The sequence below is a fragment of the Canis lupus genome, chromosome 3, assembly GCF_003254725.2.
Source record: "Canis lupus dingo isolate Sandy chromosome 3, ASM325472v2, whole genome shotgun sequence".
NCBI lineage: Eukaryota > Metazoa > Chordata > Mammalia > Carnivora > Canidae > Canis > Canis lupus.
Genome location: NC_064245.1, coordinates 72225282 through 72246766, shown reverse-complemented (window position 1 = coordinate 72246766; position 21485 = coordinate 72225282). Strand labels below are relative to the sequence as shown.

Here is a 21485-nt window from a genome sequence, read left to right as displayed (position 1 = left end):
AGAAGAGGAGCCCACGAGCAGATGAAAGCCTGAGGAAAGCCTGGGGTCACTTCAATGAGAGCGCTGAACGGATGCATTCTATCTCTGGTTTATACTGACCTGTACCAGGTTTAATGGCAACTGGATTGACGGCAGAGATTTCCAAATTCGGTACAAGTTCATATCCTTTTTCTTGCTGCTTTCCTTTTCCTTCGTGATATCGGCTATAAATACCACGGCCAGCTGAATATCCCCCAAGGTAGGAACCCCTGGGCCCTGGGGCTCTGCTGCCAGCTGCACCTCGACCCCGGCCTCTTATGCTGCCTGCTTATGATAACAACACAAAAAATGATGAGCATCCAACAGTGACCAGACAAGAGGCAGATCTGAAGCCAAGGTTCTTGGCATCTCGAGGTTTGCCCTGAGCCTAGTTACAGGTGGTTACACTACTCTGCCCCCTTCAGTGAGCTGGTAAGATGCTTCCCACATTCTGCTCTGGCCTAGAATCGTACCCTAAGTGCGCCTGCTTAACGCAAGAGATGAACTTGCATGGGGAGTTCCTAGGATTGCGACCGCCACTTCAATAAAGAAACACATTCATAGGCTGCAAAAACAAAAAAAGTTAGATCTGCGAGGGGATCAGCTGGTTCACCTTCCTCATTCTCTGCGTGAGACAACTGGCTGAGGGAGGTTCAAGGGACTGATGAAAGGCACAGGGCCAGTGCGTCTGATGACGGCAGGACCCAGAGCCTCAGTATCGGTTTCCCGCTGGAAGGCTTGCTGTCCGTCTTACCCTGCCCGGTACTTCACAAACATCACAAACACCACCACTACCACCACCACCACCCCGACAATGTGACAACGTTGTGCTTCCTACTTCCCAACATCCTGAAGCGTTCATTTCCCAGGGAGGCTTTAAGCCCTAAGTACGCATCGACTAGCGGACTAGCCCCAGACTGGGTAGGCCCTGGGAAGAGGCGGCGTGCAAGGAGCGGCTGCCTGTGCCTGTGCCTGTGCCTGTGCCTGTGCCTGCAATGCTCGGCCCGTGCGTACAAAGGATCTGCATTTCCCTCGCTGCCAGGGCGGCGAATGCCCCAAGTGCCAGCCAAGGGCAGACCCCAGAACCGACAGGCAGAGAAGCGTGGGAGGGTCAGTGGGGGATGGGGCGCACCTCCCAGCTCAGCAAGTTGCAGCCAGGGCAGCCCCGCCGCTGCCCGGGGCGCGCGGCCCCAGCGCCCCGCTCCCGGCCCTGCACAGCGGTCCCCACTAACCTTTCACAAAGTAGTCTCTGTTGGGCCCGATGAGCGCGTTGTAGGGGTAGCCGTAGTAGGCCAGCGTGTAGGGGTCGCAGGAGTACACGTAGCCCGGCTGCGGCGCCGCCGCCTCGGCCGCGCCGCCGCCCTTGGCCGCCTTCTGGTAGCGCGAGTACTGCTCCTTGTCCACGGGCTTGGCCAGCGTCACCTCGAGGCACGAGCCCTCCAGCTCGGTGCCGTTGAGGCTGTTCATGGCGAGCACCGCGTCCTCGCGGCTGGCGAAGTGCACGAAGGCGTAGTCGCGGATCTTCTTGACGCGCTCCACGCAGCCCGGGTTGAACTGGCCGAAGCTCTTCTTGATGGTGTCCTCGGTGGTCTCGATCATGAGGTTGCGCACGTAGAGGATCTTCACGGTCTCCATGACGTCCTCGTCCACGTCGATCTCGGGCTCGGCCCAGTCCACGGCGATCTGGTGGCCCCACAGCTGGATGCGGCCGGGCATGAGCTTGCGGCGCGCCATGGCGGCGGCGCGGTGGCTCTCGTACTCGACGAAGGCGAAGCCGCGGTTCTTCATCTTGTCGGCCGCGCTGGCGTAGACGATGACGTCCAGCACGCCCTCGGTGACCTTGGCGATCTCCTCCAGGATCTCCTCGCGCTTCTTCATCTTGGGGATGCCGCCGATGAAGAGGCGGCAGTTGTCCACGCTGCAGCACACGCCGAGCAGGCGGCCCGGGCGGATCTCGTGGTTGTTGAGCTCGCGCACGGCGCGCTTGGCCTCGCCCTTGTGGCAGTACGTGACGAAGGCGTAGCCGCGGTTCTTGCCGTCGAAGTCCATCATGAGGCGCAGCTCGTAGATGCGGCCCACCGCCTCGAACACGGGCACCAGCTCGTCCTCGTACACGTCGCGCGGGATCTTGCCCACGAAGACCTCGCAGCCGCGCTGCGGGTGCGGGCCCTCCCAGCCGGGCGGCGGGCCGCCGTACTTGCGCTGCCCGTTCTCCTGCACCATGCGGTAGCCCGTGCGCGCCAGCAGCGCCAGCAGCGCCGCCTCGTTGGGCGCCCCGGCCACGCCCTCGGGCGCCTTGGCCGAGGCCGCGCCGCCCGCCGCGGAGTCGCTGCTCATGGCTGCGGCGGCGTCCTCTGCGGTCATGGTGTCAAAGGCATCCACGGCTGGCGGAGACCTGCGGCGGAGGCAGGAGGGGCGGTGAGCGAGCGCGGGGTGTGCACCGCGCGGGGTCTCCCCCGCCCCCCGCCCCCAGCGCGGCTGCTCCAGCCACACGCACGGCACGCGCGGTGCCCCAGCAGGGGCCTCGATGAGAGCGAAGGACAGCAGCTCTGAGTGAGTCAGCTGGTTTTGCAGGAAAAACCAGAAGTGACTCGGGGCAGGAGGCGGGGGAGGGGCACACGCACACACACACGCGCACACACACACACACACAAATCAGAATGAGCAGGTACTTCCGCCTCATCAGTACCCCCAACAGCTCTGAAGCGCAGGGAACCTGTTGTAATGGTCAGCGGGAACCTCACACTCTTGCAAGCAAATGGCAACATCTTTTGCTCAATTCCTGCACCGGCAACTCAGATTGATTTCCTTTCAGTTCTACCATTTTTACCCCATGTGTTTTCCTCTGGCAGACAAAGCCTCTTTCTTTGCTTGCCCTTTTTTTTTTTTTTTTTTTTTTTTTAAAAACACGGTCTTGTCCATTGAGGAATGGAAATCGAGCAGTGTATTTAAATTGTCGAAGAAAATTTTGAGGTGTTATTTATGCAGCATAGATACAGACATGTGTGCTGAAGCTTTTTTTTTTTTTTTTTTTTTTTTACAAGAGTCAAATGGGACATCCACATTGCCAGGAACTTGGCCTAGGAACTGTGTGGTAAGAGATGGTAGTAACTCTGATGTTTATGGTGTCATTTAGGCTGACGTCTCGGTAGAAACCATTCATGGATTCCGCCGGGAGTTTGTGAAGCAGCTACTACCTGGTAAACCACAGTTCAGCTTTGGAGAACTGGCACATGCATTATTTTATCCCATCTTCTTAATCTCCTTACACGGAAAGTGATACTAACTATCATTACTCCTAATTTGTCTATTGGCTCAGAGAAGCTGAGTGAATTGCCCACTTGACACAGCAAGTGTCAACTCCTACCGGGACTTGAATCCAAGTCACCTGGCTCCAGATTCCATGTTCTCTCTTCAAAAGCAGGGCTGTGCAATAGACCTTTCTGTGATGATGGAAAAGCTGTCACTAGCCACTTATGGCTACTGAACGTTTAAAATGGGGCTAGTGTTAACTGCTGACCTCAGTTTTTTGTTTCATTTAATTAACTTAAATAGCCCTGGGGAGCTGGGTGGGTCAGTGGGTTAAATGTCCAACTCAATTTTCAGCTCAGGTCATCATCTAGGGTTGTGGGATCTAGCCTGTACTGGCCTCTAAGCTCAGCAGGAGTCTGCTTGAGATTCTCTCCCTCTCCCTTTGCCCCTCTCCCTACTCACTGTCTCTCTAAAACACATAGGGGTGTCTGGGTGGCTCAGTCAGTTAAGCATCTGCCTTCAGCTCAGGTTGTGATCCCCAGGTTCTAGGATCAAGCCCTGCATCGGTGTCCCTGCTCAGTGGGGAGCCTGCTTCTTCCTCTCCCCCTGCCTGCTGCTCCCCCTGCCTGTGTTTTCTCACACACATGCACGCTCTGTCAAATAAATAAATAAATAAATAAATAAAATGTTTAAAAATAAAATAAATCTTAAAAAAAAAATAGCCATGTACAACAGTGCAATTCTAAACCATGCCACCTTCACTCATATAGTACAGGGCTCTATGGAGATGACTTTAAATATACAATAAGGTTATTATTAGGAGCTTTGTACTGTGCTTTTGCAGAATGGTTCTTTGAAAAGCGGAGTTTATTTCATTTTTTGGGCTACAAAAGTATTCAGGTAAATTTTATGGAAAATTAAGAAAAGCAGGAAAAGAAGTAATTCCTATTATTCCTATTCAATGACAGCCACAGCTAAACTTTCCCACCTTTTTTTTAAAATAGGATTTTTGGTGGGTGGGGTGGGGAATAGAACTTGGCTTCCAACAAATTTATATCTTGCTGCTTTGCTTCATTTTATAAGCATGCCTCCACATTCTTAAAACTCTCTGTAAAAAACAATTTTAAATGGCATAGTTTCATCATCCAACTGGAATCTGGAACATTATTTTTAAGAATTTACCAAGAGGAATTGTGTAGAATACTAGGGGAAACTTCAGGAATAATTAGGTAAATTTGATCTTTGAAAGAACGAAAAAAAAAAAAAACAGAAAAATTATAGGGACACAATAGAAGTCTGAGATGCTTATTTGCCAGCTGGCTAAACCATACTTCCTTGGTTCATTTGCTGTAACATCAAGGGGCAGTATGATTTAGTGAGAATTGTGAATGAAGAGAATTGTAACACATGTTATGACTTGGATGTACCGTGAAGACACTGTGCTAAGTGAAATAACCCAGACACAAAAGGACCAATATTGTATGATTCCACTTGTATGAAATATCTAGAATAGACAAATTCACAAAATTAGAAAGTAAAATCATGGTTGCTGCAAGATGGGGAAGGGGAGAATGGAGCATTAGCGTTTATGGCGTTTCAATTAGAGATGATGAGAAAGTTCTAGAGTTGGATGGTGGTGATGGTTATTATACAACAATATGAATGTACTTAATGCCACTGAACTGTATACTTAAAAAGTTAAAATGGTTAATTTGGTTACGTATATTTTACCACAATTAAAAAAAAAAACTTGAAAGTGACAAAGATGAGTGATGCAAAAAGGACAAAAATAAAGTCCAATAAAATTAGGATTTTGTTAGAGGCCAGTAAAAAAAAAAAAAGGCACAATGAAGAGGTTTAACACATTCAAGAAAATCTCGTGGCCTACAAACTCCATTCTCCGTATCTTCCTGTCTAATAGACTGTCGTTAAATAAATTGTATGGTGTGCCGCTCAATGAATTTTTAAGGCCTAAAGCTTAGATACATAAATCATATATCTCTTATTTAATGCCTTAAAAAAGTGTACTATACCACTAATATGACCCTTCTCTCAGAGATGTAGCAAAATACCTAACTTATTACAATTAAACAAGCTTTAGACCAAGGGCCTGGCAGCTATGGCCATGGGCCAAATACAGCCTGCCATTCGTTTTATAAATAAAGAAATAAAGTTTTTTTTTTTAAGATTTTATTTATTTATTTATTTATTTATTTATTTATTTATTCATTCATTCATTCATTCATTCATTCATTCATGAGAGAGACACAGAGAGAGGCATAGACACAGGCGGAGGAAGGAGCAGTCTCCCTATAGGGAGCCCGATGCGGGACTCCATCCCAGGACCCCGGGATCACGACCTGAGCCAAAGGCAGATGCTTAACCGCTGAGCCACCCAGGTGCCCCTATAAATAAAGTTTTATCAGAACACAGCCATACCCTTAAAAAAATATTATCTATGTTTGCTTTTGCAGTACAATGGCAGAATCAAACAGTTCAGAGATTGTATGGCCCACCAAACCTAAAATAGTTCCTGTCTAACTTTTAGAGAACAAGTTTGCTGACCTCTGCTCTAGATGTGCAGAGAACATCCGTGGTACTAAGTAGCATAGATTGCTATTGATACGTATTACAGTTACATTTTCCTCGGTTTCCTATGTGGAGCAATGTCAGGACCAACTTTTAAGTTCTAACGTATTTTAAAGACAATCTTCTTGATCTGCCCCCCGCCCCCCACCTTGGTCTAAATAGTTTGCCATTTAAGTGTATGGTCACATTTATGAGACCTGGAAGAAGAGAAATCTGGTGAGGGTGGCTGGCTCGGCTTCTAACACTTAGATGTGCACAATAATAATTTCTTAAGAGGCACAATCACAGAAGGGTTTGGGTTCATTTATATTCATTCATTCTGCAAATATTTATTGAGTGCCTACTATGTGCCAGATGCCAGTGACCTCATTCTCATGGAGCCTACCTTGGAGTTAATGGAACTAGAGAATTACGCTTCAAATCCTAAGAAGCTGAGAACTAGGGCAACTTGTATTTGTGCTCAATGACCAGAGACTGCTTCAAAAGAGTTGTACCTCAATATTATTAACAATTTGTTTCTAATAAGACTGTAGTTTCCCAGGGGATCCCTGGCTGGCTCAGTGGTTTAGCACCTGCCTTCAGCCGAGGGCGTGATCCTGGAGTCTCAGGATTGGGTCCCTCATCGGACTCCCTGCATGGAGTCTGCTTCTCCCTCTGCCTGTGTCTCTGCCTCTCTCTCTCTCTCTCTGCTTCTCTCTCTCTCTCTCTCTCTCTCTCCCCCCCCGTCTGTCTCTCATGAATAAATAAAATCTTAAAAAAAGACTATAGTTTCCCAACGTAAAAGCATAGCCACTATCATTATCATGTTTTAAAAGATTAATTTAGAATACCCTCTTTAGAAGGGTAGAGAGTGGGAGTGTATATGTGCATGTGGGTGTTTAGAGGGGGGCGTCTGAAGAGTGAGATATACTATCTTTAAATAACAAGATTCTTCATGTGTAGAGGATTGAACACAATGAGTAGTAAGTATACTTTGTAAGTTGAACCTTATCTGTGAGTAAAAACCAACAACAAAAACTTGGATAAATGGCACAGAATTATCCACTAAATATAAGATAGTTTAAGATTTCATTTATTTATTTATTTGAGAGAGAGAGATGGGTGGGGGGCTCAAGCAGACTCCACCCGAAGCCCAATGAGAGACTCAATCTTATGACCCTGAGATTGTGACCTGAGCTGAAACCAAGAGTCAGACACTTAACCAACTGAGCCATCAAGGCACCTCAATGTAAGATTTTTAAAATAGATTGGGTAGTCTGATTTAGGCTGCCTACCATGCTGAATAAAGGCACAGTTTCTGGAGTTAGAGATCTAGAGCCAAAACTTGGCTCCTCTGCTTACTAGTTGTGAACCCGGGAAAGCTACTTAACCTCTTAAAGCCTTAATATTCTCTCATCTTTAAAATGGTGACAATGATGGCTAATGTTTATCGAATGCCCATTATGTGCCAGGCAGTGTGTGCTATTCTCTTTACATGCATTAACTCACTCCAAGCCTCAGAAAGTCTGTATGGGATATTATAATCTTTGCCTTACAGATAAGGAAACTGAGGCACAGAGAGATTAAGTAGATTCTCAGTTCATGAGCATCAGAGCTGATATCTGAGTGTTGAGCGTCTGGTTTAGAGTCTGTATGTACCACAGCTGCCCCTAAGTGATTCTTATCACAGGGCTGTGGTGAGGAGTAAATGAAATGATCCATGTAACACTCCTAGCATAGAATGTAGCACTAAATGTTCAAAAAATGTTAGAAGAAATGTGAACTTTAAAAAAAAGATATTTGAACTTGAGGTGAGAATCTTGCTCTTATGCAGGACTCTTGTGTTTACAGGGAAACAAGAGGTTTATCTCAGCCAACCTCAAACCAGTCAGTATGAGAAGCCTAGCCTGTGAGTTCTGGCATGGACCAGCGTACTAGAGTCTCCCAAATTCCATTCTTAGCAGGTAAGCTGTCTGGCAGTGTGATTCTCCACTGGCAATGTGGCAAAGGCATCCAAGTGTAAGCCTGTTTTTCACCTAAACTTTGGCTATAACAGTCTGCAGAGGCTTTTCCAGAAGGAACCTGAAGAGACTTGCTGCATTGGATGTAAAAAGGTCCAGTCATCCGTATGGATGCCAGGTCCCCCGAGGCAGGACCCTCCCAACACAACGCCATCCTTGCACACGCAAAAAATGCATCTGTCTTCATCGACTGCTGCTAGCTGACAAACGTGGCAATATGTTTTACACGTTTATTCACAGTTTGACGTATCAAACAGTGAAAAATATATTTTCAAATCTAGCTATTATTCTGAACTATTAGCTAGAGTTTTTGTTGTCTTTGTTTTAGGTCAAGTTTGAGCTTGTCAGGGTAAAATACAATTTCAAGGCTAAATCGGACTTAAAGCAGACATAAATCAAGGAATTAAATACTCTTTTGAGTAGTGGTTCAGAGTATCTTTCAGGAGGATTTTAACTTTGAACTGGTACATTTTAGAGGGCAAGGAACACCGCTATACGGGGAAAGCATTTCCAATGTTTGCCAACAAGTCTTTACTTAGGTTTAAACACAGAATGCATACACTCTAGAATTATCCAAACTACTAGTTAACTCTGGTTCACAGCTGTAGGGATGTGTGCGTGTGCATGTGCGTGCATGCACGTACGTCATGTACTTGGGATTAATGTGCAATTTGGAATTCAGGGGAGAGTTTCATTTGCTGACGAATGGACACATTGCAATCTGAAGATAATATACAGTGGTAAGCAGTGTCTCCCAGCACCAGCTGGAACCTAATTCAGTGGAAGGTTTTAGAATGTATTTATTCAAGAGGTAATTCAATCTCTGTTTGTGGTTAGATTTCTATTGTGATGTCCCTTATTTATACCACAGAATTTTTGTCTTTACTAATAGTCACTTCTTAGGCAGGGCCTAGCAGATAGGTATAATAAACTGTACAATATAATAAAACACGTAACCTACTGGAAGATTCTGGAAGAGTGAAGACTTTGAAGTCAGAGAAATACGAGTTCAAATCATTACTATGCCACTGTCAAATGAGGCAAATTACTTCAGCTCCATGACCACAGGTTAGGATGGTTCTAGTAATAGCACCCGTTTCAGAGGTTTGGATCCCGGATCAAGTGATATTTAATGCCACAAATCAAGGGGGGGGGGTGTTATATCAAAGGCCAACTTCTGCAAAAAGCTTCCAAGATTTGGCCTCACCCTGAGCGGTTATCTTACTGCCCTGGGCCCACGTGACCACCACCCATTAGAATACACAACAGAGAACATTCCCACCACCAGCCAGAGACCTCTGGCACTGGGACATTTCTATTACCTCAGAGTTTGGAAAGCACTGAAGGAGTTCCACTCAAAATGGAAGCAGAATACTTGGAATTTACCTGGAGGCCCAAACAATAAGCTGAAGATTGGAGTACAGGGTGCCCCCGCCCCCCATCTCCACTAGCAACCTCCTGCTATTTGAAGGCATGGGCCTCGTGACACATAAAAATCCTTCCGTGACTCTCTCTTACTTAGGTAAAATCCCAAAAGGATAAAGAGGTGATATTCTGGGACATACCTTTGTCAGCTCCTGGCTAATCTGAGAAGAGTTAATTCACAAAGGGTCTTAAACTGTGTTGATGCTTGTACAGATTTTGTTATGGCAAAGCACACCATTCAATGAATGATTGTGTTTGATAAACAGATACAAAGCCAAGAGACTCACTTTTCCCAGGCATTTCTATCAACACATCTCTGAAAATGAAGCATTTTGCTGTGGGTTCCCAGGGAAGCTGGCTGCAGAGGGGAAAAGCTACTGGCTTTTTGCAGTAGGAGTGGGTGGGTTTTCTACGGGTGTTTGGCAGCACATAAATACCTGTTGAGAATCTGCTATCAGGTTCCCTTTAAATAAGCATTACACGCTTACATTTTTTTCTTAACAGGTTGATGGGGTAATGCTAAAAAAAAAAAATGAATCCCACAAAGTCGGCACACATCTGCCTCCTGGATTAATGTTTTCTCAAACTATAAACAAGCAGTTGAAGGGATTTCTGGTTTCACCCCTTATCTTGGCTCCTTTGACCCAAACTTTTGAGGGATCTGGCAAGGAACAGAAAGGCTGATGGGCAGATACAGACAGGAGAAGGAAGAAGGAGAAGCAGTAATGGTTTATATCATATAACAGTAGCTTGAAATTATATAGTGTTCTGCAATTTGTAAAATTCTTTCACATAGATAATCTAATTTCATAAAATCCCAGAATTTGAGCTGCAAAGGGACCTTTGGTATCATTTAATCCCAAGTTTCTCAACTTTGTTCCTTATTGACATTTGGGATGTGATAATTCTTTGTTGTGGGGTGCTACCCAGTGCAGTGTGCCATGTCCTAGCATCCCTGACCTCTACCTACTGGATGCGCAAGCCCCTCCACCTGTGACAAATCAAAATGTCTCCTGGAGGCAAAATTGCTCCCTGTTGAGAATTCCAGATCAAGTCTGACTATCTTGGAGTGATAACCAGACTATATACTTGCACGCGGAAAGTATTACTTAAATAGTAAGAGAAGTTGTTGTTATTTTATACTTGCCACTCCCAGTATGGGCTTGGCATCTCCTTCTGGGTCTTATTGTCAAAGCTGTCAAGACTGAGAAGTGTGCAACATCTTTCAAAGGTCCAGTGTATCTCTGATACCAAACTGCTCATTTAATTTGTTTGAAATTCTATCAATTTTCAAACCAAACCACTACCATCATATGGCCCCGTCAGGTGGATTCTCTTGTCAAACTGATTTGTCAGCACAGGCAAGCTGATGGGAGTGGGTCACACAAACACTACTTCTGAAATCAGCCTAAGGGACTGCCAAACTATAGAAGTGCCTCATTTAAATTCAGACCTCTCTGCTACATGGGCACAGGAAGACTGCTGGCATCTGCAGGGCCCGTCTCAAATGTCACTGCTGGTTTCTTTAATAATGTAGAAAGCTTTACTTAAGATTCAGAAGACTTCTGTTTTGTTTTAAAAGATTTTATTTATTTATTTGAAAGAAAGAGGTCACACTCAGGTGGAAGAGTAGAGGGAGAAGCAGACTCCCCTGCTGAGCAGGGAGCCCAATGCAGGGCTCAATCCCAGGACCCTGGGATCATGACCTGAGCTGAAGGCAGATGCTTAACCAACTGAGCCACCCAGATACCCCTAGAGTTTTGTTTTTTTAAAAAGAGATACTGTGGGGATGCCTGGGTGGCTCAGTGGTTTAGCGCCGCCTTCAGCCCAGAGTGTGATCCTGGGGACGGGATTGAGTCCCATGTCGGGCTCCCTGCATGGAGCCTGCTTCTCCCTCTGCCTGTGTCTCTGTTTCTCTCTGTGTCTCTCATGAATAAATAAACAAAATCTTAAAAAAAAAAAAAAAAAAAAAAAAGAGAGAGAGAGAGAGAGACACTGTGAACAATCTCTAAAAATATTCTTCTGGAACAGCCAATTCGCTGGTACTAAAATCAGCATCTGTACCCTTTAGGCAAAAGGTAGTGATGTGATGGAAAAGATCATTCAGCCATATTTATGTATGCATTCATTCATTCACTCATTCATTCAAATGATGATTGGACATTTGGCTACATGCCAGGCTATGCTAGGTCTTGGGGATACAGTGGTGACTGCTGCATGGCCTTTGGGGTTCCTAGTCTACCAAGGGTAGACAAGGGAAGACAGGAAAGAGGCTGAGGGAAACCAAGAGCAAAGATGAGTAGCCACATATGATCATTCAACGCCAGGAGGTCACATATGTCCTTTCAACACTGTACTGAATGCCAGAGCTTGATACTGCCAATAGCTTAATAAAGTGTACGAGCAACAGAGACCATGGGTTGGGAGTCGCCCTGCTGTAACAAGGACTGAAAATCTGCACATATCTGCTTTAATCATATTTAGAGACCGCTGGAAATTCTGCAAGAGTGAAGTCCTCCTTATCCTCCTATACTTAGAACTAAAATGTTATCATATGATATTAACTTATAACAAACCTGATACATACGTAATGACGATGTGATCCAATAAATTCATTAAAATCATAAAAACCAAAATCCATTTTATTGAGCATCTTTGTGACACACACACACTCTGGTGACTGCCATTCTTTCAGTACAGTGATCATTTTGGAGGAGGAGGACACAGCTTCACAGAATGTCTAGTATTTCCAGAAAAGTGGCTACAGAGTGTGCTTTTCACTTACATGCTGAGAAGAGAGCAGCAGTGAGAGAGAAATAGGACTTCGATGCAATCCTCTCTAGAGGGAAAGAGATGGACTAAAAATAACATCTCAATGAGTTTCTGAAATGTTTTAAAACTCTTGAGTGAATGACAGCTGCCATTTTTGAGCACCAATTTTGTGTACAATACACCTAAAGGTAGATATTTGATTTTTCATGACATTCCTAGGAATTGAAGTTGACAATGTGGGCTCTACATTGGGAGAGCTAGAGATCTACTGGCCAAGTACAGCCCCCAGGGCCAAATTCAACCCTGTGGCCATTTTTACAAAGTTTTGTTGGAACGTGGCCATGCCCATTTGTTTACATATTGTGTATGGCTGCTTTCATTTGAGTTGCTGCAGCAGAGACAGTAAGGCCTCTGAAACCTAAAATATTTACGGACTGGCCCTTAACAACAAAAGCCTCCTGCTCTAGGGTCAGATTTCCTGGGTTTGAGCCGCCAGCTCTTTATTTGTGTAGCTGTATGATAGTTAAGTCATTTATTTTTATTTTTCTAAAGATTTAATTAATTAATTAATTAATTAATTATGAAACAGAGAGAAGCAGAGACATAGGCAGAGGGAGAGGGAGAAGCAGGCTCCCTACAGGGAGCCCGATGCGGGACTCAATTCCAAGATCCTGACTTGAGCCAAGGCAGACACTCAACCCCTGAGCCACCCAGGTGCCCCAGTTAAGTCATTTAAATGTTAGCTGTTACTGCCCCCTTTCAAAGATCAGGTGAGCTTAAGGCTCAGAGACATCAAACAGTTCATCCAAGATCACTCACAATTGAAACTTAGTTGATGACAAACCCACACTCTTTCTCCATGGTACTCTGCAATTTCCTTAGTATTAACAGGGTCAGCTATAGCCATTGTCAACAGAGTAAACCCACGATCAGTGCAAAATGGACATTGGTTCAAGGAGGCCCAAGCACAGACACTCCACTGTGTGCCTCAGTGCATCTCCCCACCCCCCGCCCCTTCCCTGGGCTTTCGGATCCATGCACAGCCTATTTCTGGCCCTTCGCAAAGTAGTTACATGTTCAAATTGTATTTCTAGACATAAAAATCTATTGAATTAAATTCTTAAGTGGAAATATAGAAGGACTAGAATTCACATAATCCAGATGTTTCAGTAAGAAGATGGGACCATAATGAAGCAGTGGGTACCGTGGTTCCACACCCAGGCTCTGGAGCCAGGCTGCCCAGCTGCACATCCCGGCCCCACCACCTGTGAAACAAGGGCCATCACTCAGGCCACCTACTCTCCCTGAGCCTCAGTCTCATCACCTATGGAAGGGTGATAATAGACCTCATGATGCTGTGGGGATTAAATGAGACAATACATATAAAGCACCTAGAAAGGTACCTAGCTTAGGTAAATGCTCAAATCCCATCATCATCATGATTATTGTTTTAGTTGGGCAAAGCTGTAGATGTGTTTCAAGGATGTTCTCTTTGTAGAGCACTATATAGCCAAAGCTTAGAATCACACATTTTCTGCTTGATAATGCAATTTTAAAAGCTAAACAATTTGAGGGACTTTGCTCCCAAATTTTTCTGGACAAACTGAAAGGGAACTTATATAAGTGTTGCCTTCTTTATTTATATGGGCAAGTGTTTTAAGACACTACATGTGAAGGGCGCCTGAGTGGCTCAGTCAGTTGAGCATCTGCCTTCAGCTGAGGTCATGATCCCAGGGCTCATGTTGGGCTCCCTGCTCAGCAGGAAGTCTGCTTCTCCCTCTGTTCCTCCCTCTTTTTTTTTTTCTCTCTCTCTCTCTCTCTCTCAAATAAAATCTTAAAAAGAAACCACTACATGTGAAATATGTGGTTATAATGATGCATTTTAAAGCTAATGATAATACAGAAAGTAAATATTATGTTTTTAATATTTGTCCAACTGTGTATCATATATTTTTATTAACACTAAGTATACCTACACTGATGCTTTGTGAATGCTTACTTATTGAATGTAATAGGTCCTAAATATTGTTTGGGATATTAAAACTACTAGCATACATTTAAGAAAGTAATGTGGGCACAATATTCTCAGAAAAACTCTATGTGCCAGCATTTGAATATATGAACTGGTAATTTAAGGGAAGGTCATTTTTATTATAAAAATATTCTTTGGGATCCCTGGGTGGCGCAGCGGTTTAGCACCTGCCTTTAGCCCAGGGCGTGATCCTGGAGTTCTGGGATCAAGTCCCACGTCAGGCTCCCTGCATGGAGCCTGCTTCTCCCTCTGCCTGTGTCTCTGCCTCTCTCTCTCTGTGTGTCTCTCATGAATAAATAAATAAAATCTTAAAAAAAATTCTTTAATTAACAAAAGGATTAATATCAGAGTTCCTTTAGAAAGGAAGTCCTCTATGTCATTTAGAATATGACTGAAGTTATAGAAAAATTTATTTCTCCCTATATATTTCCTGTATATACCTTTCCTATGTATCCATATATGCCTACGATACTATGTAAAAGGATCTGTCCCATTTTCTGATGGAGAGACTGAGAACAAGGATGATCCTATGTTTAAGCTCAAAGTCACAATTCAATGGTGGCAAATTCGGGATTATAACTTAATAGAGAAGCTTTATCTTTGGGATGATAGTCTCAAGTTTAATTTCTATTTGACAGTAGTCCGTTTATATTCAAAACCAAATCAAACCCCAGCAAATACAGCAGAGTTTTAGATATAAATGGGCTTTTAAAAAATTCTAGGGTGTGTGGGTGGCTCAGTCGGTTAAGCATCTAACTTCAACTCAGGTCATGATCTCAGGGTCCTGGGATCAAGTCCCCCACTGAGTAGGGAGCCTGCTTCTTCTCCCTCTGCTGCTCCCTGTTTGTGCTCTCTCTCTCTCAAATAAATAAATAAAATCTTTCAAAAACATAAGATAAATGAAAAATTCTAAAATTTGTGCACAAAGGATGTATTTCATTCATTTAGTTTCTTGAATTTATCTCAAAACAGATTTAGAAAGTGAACTTCCTCAAGAATTAGCTTCCACAGTCTTTATAATGATGTGTAAATGCTATTCTTTCCCCCCTCCCTCAACTGCAAACCGTATTAGTAGTTTGGATGTAGTAGTTATAGAGTAATAGTATGGCCTGTTATTGCTATGCCATATTATATCAGAGTACATGCTTTACAGGATATGTTCTTTCATTACCTCCTGGTGGTATGCCAGATGGTACCATACAGGAAAATGCTAGGTCTCTTTGTAAGGAAAGTGACAGACACACTGCCTGTCTTGAAACAAAGACTCTGAAATGGAGTTACACAAATATTAGCTTCAGTTTTAGGTGTGACCTTCTGATTTATTTGGCTAACAGTCAGTTTGGTTGTGACTATGAAACATTATCTGCTCCCACAGAAAAAAAAAACAGATCCTGTTTAATGCTGATGTCCTTATAGGTCACTGACCAATAGTATCTCAAGGCAATAGTGACAGGGAACTAGCATTTGGTCAGGAATACCCTCAACGCTGAACAAGAAGTAGATTACTATCTCCTCAATGTTTAAGTTGAATGAGGGGTATTTTTCGAGTTAAAAATATTTTCAAATACCACAACAGTGGTTCTTGACATTATGACCAACGAGAGGCTCTTTGTGAGACAAGAAATATAAAAGGAAGTAAACCTTTCTAGTGGGAGACGAAGACAGCATGCATTAGAATGAGTCTTTAATCAAAAAATATTTTGGGCAGCCCTGGTGGCTCAGTGGTTTAGCGCCGCCTTCAGCTCAGGGTGGGATTCTGGAGACCTGGGATTGAGTCCCCACATCGGGCTCCCTGCATGGAGCCTGCTTCTCCCTCTGCCTGTGTCTCTCTGCCTCTCTCTCTCTCTCTCTGTGTGTCTCTCATGCATAAATAAATAAAATCTTTTAAAAATTTTGTTTTCTTTCTATTCATTAAATGTTTAAAGTTTTTTTTATCTTTACTCAGCTTTCTAGCTTCATTTTCCCTCTGGTGATGGTTATCATTATCATCATTATTATTATTATAATTTTGCATTCAGAGGGATACAAAAATGATAGTTTATTGAATAGGCCCTTCTAGCAAAAGTATGGCTAACATCAAACCCTAATGCCCAATAGATCATTTCTTTATTATAAAGAACTTGGAAAAGGAAGAAAGAGCCATGAGTTCATTGATATGAAGGAACTGGAGTTATTCTGGGTGGGTATTTGTGAATATTGTGGTATGTTTTATCAACCTCATTTGGTTTTCAGTTTTCAAAAGACTATGAGACAAGGGACCATCTGAGAGAGGTCCTTTAATAACAGAAAAAGTAAACTTCATTTTCTATCATGGAGGGATTTTAGGTTATTTCCACTTTTATCTATACCATTTGGAATGTACTAGAAAAATCAAAACAGTATGGTTTATGTCATCATTTTTTTTTTTAATTTTCTTTTGGGATTTAATTCAATAATGAGTTCTAAATGAAAATTATTAATATTTTAAAATTCAAATTAGTTAACACATAGTGTAGGATTGGTTTCAGGAGTAGAATTTAGTGATTCATCATTTACATATAACACTGAGTGCTCATCCCTAGCAAGAGCCCTCTTTAATAACCATCATTCAATTAGCCCACCCCCTACATCCCCTCCAGCCACCCCCTTTTGTTCTATTACCTATAGAGTCTCTTATGGTTTGTGTTTCATCAGTTATAATTGAAGCTTTCCAAAGGCAAGGACACTTATTTTGGTATCCTTGACACCTAACACTGAATGAAGGAATGTTCTAATAAAGGCATCAATGAATGAAAGAACCAATGAATAAGCACATGAGCATGGTCTTATAAGAAACACGGTAAGAGGGATCCCTGGGTGGCGCAGCGGTTTGGCGCCCGCCTTTGGCCCAGGGCACGATCCTGGAGACCCGGGATCGAATCCCACGTCGGGCTCCCAGCATGGAGCCTGCTTCTCCCTCTGCCTGTGTTTCTGCCTCTCTCACTCTCTCTCTCTGTGTGACTATCATAAATAAATAAAAAAAAAAAAAAAAGAAAAGAAACACGGTAAGATAAAGCTACAAAGAGAATTTCACTGTCATATATAATTATCAGTAAATTGCTTTGGGCATTTTTTCCATTTATCTATTTATATTTAACTTTGGTGGTTTACCTACATCCAGAACTACGTACAAATAGCCATACCAAGTATTGTGCAGTGGTCTATGTGACCAAAAGTAGCCCCCTAAAGAATGGATAAGCAAGCCCTGGAAGGGGAGCTGGCATTTCTGATACACAGCTTGGACAATGGTAGCGTCAAGGGGAAGAGCTACAGGGTCCCATTGATGGACTAACACTAGATGTAAATGTTAACCTCCTTAGAAACTTCTTGGTAAAGTAGGCATTGGTTAAGTAGCTATAGGACTTAAGTGACACCCCCCACCCCCCGCCTTTTTTTCTGCATTAGCTGATATGCTTAACTTCTACTATCCTGTTTCAGGGACTTGGTAGAGATTTTATGCCACAAGGAAATAGGCACAGACCATGCCTGAACATGAAGGCAGTTTCCAAACGCTCCTTCATGCGCAGGTATTTCAAGGGGCTGAGTATTACTGTGCTTGAGCTCATGAACACTGGCTGGGATACAGTCCTTTTTTCCCTGGTACTCCTGTGGTCCGGGCCAGTTTCTGCCATACAGCACTGAGTTTTAATGAATTGGAAAACAGATCAGAATTAATCTGATACTGAATATAACACAGAAGCTCACAAATGTTTATATGTGAAATCCAACCTTCTCGATCCAATAATGTCACACACCTGTTTACTTCCCATGGAAGTGTGCCACATAGGGACACCTCTTACTGCAGAGTGAAAAAGGTGGGGATGAAGCACCTGGGTGGCTCAGTGGTTGGGCATCTGCCTTTGGCTCAGGTCATAATCCTGGGGTCATAGGATCGAGTCCCACTTTAGGCTCCCTTTGGGGAGCCTGCTTCTCCCTCTACCTATGTTTCTGCCTATGTTTCTCTCTCTCTCCATCTTTCATAAGTAAAATCTTAAAAAAAAAAAAAAAGAAAGAAAGAAAAGATAAAGAAAAAGAAAAAGAAAAAGGTGGGGAAGCAGCACAGAGATCTCTAGTTTCAGTGGAGGGAGAAAAAAAAAATCATTACTGCCTGCCATTGTTCTTCCTCTTTTATGTTTCTCTCTCCATTTTTAAATTCTTTTCCTCTTGTCCTCATCTTAAATTCTCATTTAATATCCCTGGTTTTCAAATGTAATCACCTCGGTTAATAAATACCCAGAGTAACATACAGGGATAGAGCAATGCTACTGTGTGATTAGCTAGTTGCTTTAATCCTTAAGTCACACACACACACACACACACACACACACACACACACCCTACTTTTTAATGAGTATTCACCATTTGAACAAAATATAGGAATATACAGTCTGAAACTAGGGAAGGGAAGAGAGATTGTCAATTATAAATTACTTAAATGCTAAATTTATAGTTTTTGGGGGAAGAATTTGTAGATATTTGGAAAGACACAATGTTGCTCTATTCTGAGGAAAGATATTTATTAAAAGAAGGAAGAAAAGAAAGTGAGGGGAAGGAGAACCAGTTTTCCCAGTCTCTATAATTTAACTAGGCAGTTAAAGTTAGTTGAAAATTTACATAAAAGTTCCGTAGGCTATAAAATTTCCATGGTAGTACTACCATATTAAAGAAATTCATAAAAATATAGACTTGCACTTTAAGAAAAGAAATGAACAGAAAATATATATCTAGAGTTTTACTGAAACTAGAGCATTTAGAATGAAATTTTCAAGTGTGAGGAAGCTTATGATTTTCCAGGTATATTAAACTCCCTGGGATCATTTTTGTAGACATAATTCCTGCTCGTGTCTCACATACTCTGTAATTTCACCGTGTGCACTTGGAGTTAATATTTCAATTGAAAAACGAACATGCTGGTAAAAATGCTCCCAATTTGAGCTAGTCATTTATTACCAGTCTCACAGAGAAATAGTGGATATCCTTTGAGTTAATAAAGTGTGAAATGACTTTAATGCTTCAAGGGAAATATAGTATACCAGTCTTACCAACGGTTTTTAGAAAGCATGGCTTATCTTATCCTACCCTACATCAGAAAACTTAATTTGCTTATTTCCTTTTTCTCCAAATCCCCTTTTATGGCAAAGAGAAAATGAGGACCTACAATAGCAAACAGCTTATCCCTCATAGATCAGTCCCCATGAAAACCAAGAGAGGGCAGATTGGGTCACAGTTTGTTTCTCATAGGTCCTGAAGCCAGAGCCTTAGATTTAATAAGAATGTATTTGCGATTTGGGCACCCAACTGCCATAGTGTGTTCTAATGCTAAGAATCTAATTCACGTGGAGAATCTTGCAACCCGTGAGTTACATTAGTGTGGCACTGTTGTCTATAAGCCTGTGAGAGAGCAGCCAGTCCAGCACAGACCTTTGGTCCTGGTGATACTAGGTGAGGCAGCTTCCATAGCCTGGTACTTTCTTCTTACTTCTCAAGATTCTGCAAGTGAAGGCTAAGCAGACCTTCACATTTTCTATTGTTAGCCCACCTAGGTTCTATCCACAACAAAAACAGAACTAGGATAACTGGAAACACGGTTTGCCCACGTAACTGTGGCTAATCTAATTTTGTTTCTCTAAAGCAACAAGGAGAGAAATCTATTTTTGTACGAAAATAAATATTTAACTGTAGCTCACAACTCACAACCAGATTCAGTGTGGTGTCCCCTCTGTTTCCCTGTGCTGCCAAATATCTACATAAGCAAAACACACACATTCTTTTTTGTTCTTAGCCTAAAATGCTTCTAGCTCTGCTGTTCTTTTGCTAGGAATTTCATCAAGCATGTTTACATCAAAATGCTTGCTGATCCCAGCCACCACCTCACACCTGTATCCTAGTTACCAGAGCTGAGCCAGCTGAGCTGTTAGTTCCCTAATTGCTTCAGCTTTCTCTCACCTGTCTGTTGGGAAACCACCTAAGCCTACACTAGGAAGAAAAATAAGTGAGGATGAGCATTTGGTGTGAATGTGTGTGCCATTTGCTTAACAGGCTGACACATAACTACTGAGACTTGATGGGATTGAAAAGTATCTCTTTAAAAAGAACTCTAGTCCTTTCCATACACCATATACAAAAACTGACTCCAAATGGATCAAACACCTAAATGTAAGAGCAAAAACTATTATTAAACTCTTAGAAGCAAAATACATATAATATAGTTTGATATTTCTATAAAATATAGAAAATCGTGACCTTAATGTGGCATTAATTTCTTGGATATGGCACCACAACCACAGGCCACAAAAGAAAAATAGATAAATTGGACTCCATCAAGATGGAAAATTTCTATGAATTAAAGGATATGATTACAGCATCAAAAGGCAACCCATGGAATGGGAGAAAGCAATCCTTTAAAATATTTAATACACTGGGGAATTAATACCCAGAGGCTATAAAGAACTCCTACAATGCAACAACAACAAAACCAATGAATTTTAAAATGGGCAAAGGGCCAAATAGGCATTTCTCCAAAGATGATACAAAAATAGTGAACAAGCATATGAAAAGATGCTCAACATCAGTAATCATTGGGGAAATGCAAATCAAAACCACAGTAATATACTACTCATACCCATTAGGATGGCTATTAAAAAAAAAAAAAACACGGACGCACAGAGAAAATAAATGTTGGTATGGATGTGGAATGGGAATGTTGCTGGTGGGAATGTAAAATTGTACAGCTGCTGTGGAAAACAGTATGGAAGTACCTCAAAAGCTTAAACATAGAATTAGCATATGTTCCACCAATTCACCCAAAAGAACTGAAAGTGGGAATTCACAGATAAAGGTACACTGTGACCATGGCAGTATTATTCACGTACAAAAGGTGGAAATAACCCAAATTTTCATTGATGCATGAATGGGTAAGCAAAATGTGGCATATATTGATAATGGAATATCATGAGCCTTTAAAAGGAAGGAAATTCAGACACATGCTATCACATGGATGAACCATTATGCTAAGTAAAATAAGCCAGATCCCAAAGGACAAATATTGTATTATGTAATAACTAAATGAGTTATCTGGAATAGTCAAAATTCATAGAGACAGAAAGTAGAATGGTGGTTGATAAGAGCTGGTGGAGAGGGAAGAATGGGAGTTATTGTTTAAGGGGTATAAAGTTTCAGTTTGGGAAGATGAGAAAGTTCTGGAGATAGATGGTGTAGAATTTGTACAAAAATGTGAATGTATTTAGTGCCCCTCAACTGCACACCTAAAAATGGTTACTATGTCTATCTTACCACAATAATAATAAAAAAATAGAGTCATGGAAAACCAGCAGAGTTAATATATGGAATAAAAAGGAAGAGGGAGGTAGCTTTTTAAG

General features: G+C 42.5%; 1 protein-coding gene and 1 long non-coding RNA gene across 3 annotated transcripts in view; one reads left to right on the top strand and one right to left on the bottom strand.

The window, feature by feature from the left end:
* Positions 1–21485, bottom strand: part of RBM47 (RNA binding motif protein 47) — a 149119-nt gene that overhangs the window by 9981 nt on the left and 117653 nt on the right. Inside the window, exons 2-3 of one of the 2 annotated variants that reach the window (XM_035714475.2) lie at positions 1251–2413; positions 100–306 (exon numbers count right to left, since the gene is read on the bottom strand). In XM_035714475.2, the coding sequence (XP_035570368.1) occupies positions 100–306; positions 1251–2413 (1370 nt within the window). The remainder of the gene's footprint in view (positions 1–99; positions 307–1250; positions 2414–21485) is intronic. The other variant, XM_035714476.2, reaches the window with a different exon arrangement.
* Positions 1–21485, top strand: part of LOC112653278 (uncharacterized) — a 72036-nt gene that overhangs the window by 2796 nt on the left and 47755 nt on the right. Inside the window, exon 2 of the long non-coding RNA XR_007409939.1 lies at positions 7690–7802. This is a non-coding gene — a long non-coding RNA (uncharacterized LOC112653278). The remainder of the gene's footprint in view (positions 1–7689; positions 7803–21485) is intronic.